The following is a 4392-nucleotide window of genomic DNA, read 5'->3' on the forward strand; positions in this document are numbered from 1 at the left end:
TGGCCTTTTCTCATTACCATGTCTACAAGTTCTTTTAGATGTATTTGACACATCTCCTAGGTTTCCAAGGAATATCTTGTAACTGGTGAAATTTTTGTCTTAGGTGAGGAAATTGTTGCTGGGGATGACCTGTATGGTGGTTCTGATAGGTTGCTGTCACAAATAACCCCAAAATCTGGAATTGTGGTCAAGTTAGTATGGTTTTTCCCCTCTTCTTTTCATCAATGTTTTTGCTGCAATTAAATTCTGAAATGATTTTGCTCAACAATGCTCAGACGGGTAAATACAACTAATCTAGATGATGTTGCATCTGCAATTGGCCCCTGGACAAAGCTTGTGTGGCTAGAGAGCCCAACCAACCCCCGTCAGCAAATTTCTGATATTCGTGTAAGAGGACTTGCTTTCTTATATGAAATTTATTTGTTAACAATTATTTCTTAGGTTTATTTTTAGTTTTGATTTTTATAAAAAAATTAGTGGATCTGCGAAAGGGATAAGTACTTGATAACTGAATTCCATTTTCATCTTTTTTAGTGTTTATTTCTATTAGTTTTCTGATCTTTTTGTCAAATTTTTCAGAAAATTGCAGAAATGGCTCACACCCATGGTGCTCTTGTCTTGGTAGATAATAGTATTATGTCCTCTGTATTGTCACAGCCATTGGAACTCGGGGCAGGTATGAACAATATGCTTTTAAGAGCTGAAATACTGTTTTTGTCCTCTTAATTTTGATAAATTAATGCTGCTTGCAGACATAGTGATGAACGCAGCTACTAAATTCATAGGAGGGCATAGTGATGTCATGGCAGGTGTGCTTGCAGTAAAAGGGGAAAGGTTGTAGCTCTATTTTTTTATGTATTTTTATTGCAGATATAATGGGTGCATTCTGTATTCCTTTTATAATTTCCTTTTTTGTTCTCAGTTTTTAGCTAATCACTGTGCCTTTGTTGCAATGATGTTATGGCATACTTCTGCGTGTTAAATTCAATATACATCATCTAAAGATGCAACAGTAGTGTAATCTGTGTTGCTCTAAAAAGTTTCTTGTTAAGATCTTTACCTTTCTTATTAACCATGGCTAGTGGAATTAAATACCTATAGAATCTAGTCCTTTACCATGAATTTGTGGTTTTTTTTTTTTATTTTTTTACTTTATATATATATATTTTTTCTGAAGTCTGTTTCTTTCCCCTCCTCCACATGGGTTGATCTCCTATGTTTTGTAGCTTGGCAAGAGATTTGTATTTCCTTCAAAATTCAGAAGGCTCTGGTTTAGCACCATTTGACTGTTGGATGTGTTTACGTGGTATCAAGACCATGGCCTTACGTGTTGAGAAACAACAGGTGCTAATTCAGAACCACTTTGAAGTAGATAATTTTGTATTCTTTTTATTTCTTGCATCTAATTAGTTTTATTGCTCAAAAATTTCTTGTTTGTAAAGTCCATTTTGACTTAAACAGCAATGATAAAATGATGTCAAATTTGTTCAGTAATCAAACCTTAAACAACCGCCTGCACTATGAATTTGCAAGCTTCTATAAAAACTTGGAGACAAGGGAAGAATGATCATCTTAGTTGCTGGTGTTAGTATGGTTTAAACTTTATCAGTTTATCTAGAATCTGGACATGGCCAATAATATTAGGAAGAGTTAGAGGTTCTGTACAGGGTTTCCTCTGCTTGCTGTTGTTTCTTTTTATATGGTCTGGCTTATGACAGTAGCAATCAATCATAATTGGAGATATTATAATTTTTTTTGCTATATATACGTGGTTCTCTACTGATTTACAGTAAAGTTGTAGACTTCTCAGCAATTTTTTTTTAAAAAGAAATTGAATTTTCTTTTTATGATGATTAATCTCATTGAAGGATATTGAAACATTTCTTTCATTTCTCTTATTTATTATTATCTTTGCTTCCTACCTCCCAACTTCTCCTTAATATGGTGTTTTTACAGTAACTGGAGTTTGTGATGGACACTTGAAATATTAAATTTGCACTTTTGTGTCTTTGGCAGGACAATGCACAGAAGATTGCTGAGTTTCTTGCATCACATCCACAAATAAAGAAAGTTAATTATGCTGGTCTTCCTAGTCATCCTGGACATGATTTGCACTATTCTCAGGTAACGCCATGGGATAGATTTTTGAGATGTACTGCTGTTTGATATCTCACTTGGATTAGAAACACTTTGTTTCTCTCCTGTAGGCAAAGGGGGCAGGCTCTGTACTTAGCTTTACAACAGGATCACTGGCACTCTCAAAGCACATTGTTGAGACTACCAAGTTCTTCAGTATAACTGTCAGTTTTGGTAATCATCCTCTCTGCTCAAAGACTATGCACTAGAAAAGAAACATTCCTTGTGTTGAAGTACTGATGCTCCTAAAATATATAAAAAAAAGGTAGCCAGTGCACGATGCATCCCACACTTGTGGGTCTAAAGGGGTTGGTGTATGCAGCCTTACTCCAGTTTTTGCAGATTGGATGTTTCTATTGCTCGAACCCATGACTTGTAGATCACAATTGGAGTAACTTTACCATTACACCAAAGCCACCCTTAATATTCCTAATATATATTAATTGAAAATAATATATACAAATAAATTTTTTTTTTTTATTTGACTTGCATATACAAATAAGTTGATCTTTGATTTCATTAAAACCTTTATGTGTCTCTTTACTGCTAAAATTGTGAACCTTTGAATCTTACACTTAATGTAAAGCATGCAGTTGAACCAGTATATATATGTGTGTGAAATTCATGAGATATAACAGTGTAACTAAATTTATGAAATTCGTTATTAACGAATACTAAATCAATACAATGGTAGTGCTTTTATCTTATCCTATATATATATATATCATCATAATTGTCATGCAATAAGTGGGTATTTGAGAACTGATATTTTGGTTCCTAGGCTTGGATGAGTTTGCTTCCTTACTGCCTCATTGTCTATTTTGTAGGGAGTGTCAAGTCTCTTATAAGCATGCCCTGCTTTATGTCCCATGCAAGTATACCAGTGGCATTGCGAGAGGCCAGAGGTCTCACTGAAGATCTTGTTCGTATCTCTGTGGGGATAGAAGACGTCAATGATCTGATTTCTGATTTAGACTATGCACTAAGAACTGGGCCATTGTAGGCACTTGAGTGTTTGACCCTCTATTGAATCTGAAGTTATCTTTGCTTTAAATTGAACAAGCATAGGGCATGTAATGGTTTCACATTTATTGAAATGTTTAGGTTATAATAATGCTACTTTTAGCAGCAGTTATAATAATGAATTCAGATTTAGTTGGTGGATATTTGGAATGAAACCCCTGTTGTCCTGTGGCTTCTAAATCCTCAAGCATGTTTGGTTTGCTTGCCAAAAACAGAGAGTGAACTACATTACTAAATCCATTAGTGGGTGAGTGTTTCTTTATCTTAAACTTCAACCTTCCTTTTGCCATCATAGTTTTCAAGTTCATGATTCAAGTTAGGTTCAATTATAAATTGACTTTTGTAGATTTGTTGAGCATTTGCTATGTTTATTTATTTTTATAGACAAATATTTGATATTATTTGTGACCAAAGAACAAACCAGCAGATTCTTTTATTTCAAATTTTATGTAAGTAATTGAAAACAAAAAAGGTATTAGAAGAACACTTATTTATTAAGAATATTTAAATACAATAAATTGTAATATATATTTTATTAGTGTGATAATTCTTGATGGTAGCTTAGCCTTATTAACGGCACTGATGATCCTTTTAACAGTACGTAGTCTCTTGTGATTACTGCTAAAAAAAAAGGGCAGTTGCTTGCTTTGGATTGAGAGATTCATATCTTTTAAAAAGCAAATTTTTATGCAGATTAACTGACTAATTTTAATAGCTTATGATTACTTGTCTTTTTTACGCTCCACTTGGCTGGTACATGAAGCAAGTGGTGTTTTCAATCCTTTTTTTTTTTAGCCTATACTCACTTTTATAATAATAATAATAATAATAAAAGCAAATTATCATAAGTCTCTATGGTTTGCAAAAATTAATTATATAGTATTTATTTTTCTAACACCAAATTAAAACGTCCTTATATTTTATAAAATCAAAATCTTTAGTCCTTTTATTAAAGAAAATATTAGCCAATTTGTTTTAGTCATGAATATTTATATTTTTTTTAGTCCTTGTAATTTTAGCTGTTCATATTTTTTAGTATTTATAATTTTAAATCCTTTTCACCAAGGCTAAAACAAAGTTGACTACTGCTTTTTTTGATAGAAATCTAGGACTAAAAAAATTTGATTTTACAAAATACAGGGAAACTTTGTTTGGGTTTAAAAAAAAATAGAGACTAAGTAGTTAATTTTGATAAAATACAGGGACCTGATAAAAATTTACCCATAAAATAAT

At 32.4% G+C, this 4392-nt stretch overlaps 1 protein-coding gene across 1 annotated transcript in view; it reads left to right on the top strand.

Moving 5' to 3' along the window:
- Positions 1–3300, top strand: part of LOC131178352 (cystathionine beta-lyase, chloroplastic-like) — an 81944-nt gene extending 78644 nt beyond the window's left edge. Inside the window, exons 2-9 of the mRNA XM_058143313.1 lie at positions 61–191; positions 276–387; positions 580–676; positions 753–834; positions 1227–1344; positions 2017–2124; positions 2208–2310; positions 2964–3300. Of these exons, the coding sequence (XP_057999296.1) occupies positions 61–191; positions 276–387; positions 580–676; positions 753–834; positions 1227–1344; positions 2017–2124; positions 2208–2310; positions 2964–3139 (927 nt within the window). The 3' untranslated portion in view covers positions 3140–3300. The remainder of the gene's footprint in view (positions 1–60; positions 192–275; positions 388–579; positions 677–752; positions 835–1226; positions 1345–2016; positions 2125–2207; positions 2311–2963) is intronic.
- The last annotated feature ends 1092 nt before the right edge of the window (positions 3301–4392 follow it).

Source organism: Hevea brasiliensis, chromosome 3 (assembly GCF_030052815.1).
Source record: "Hevea brasiliensis isolate MT/VB/25A 57/8 chromosome 3, ASM3005281v1, whole genome shotgun sequence".
Taxonomy (NCBI): Eukaryota; Viridiplantae; Streptophyta; class Magnoliopsida; order Malpighiales; family Euphorbiaceae; genus Hevea; species Hevea brasiliensis.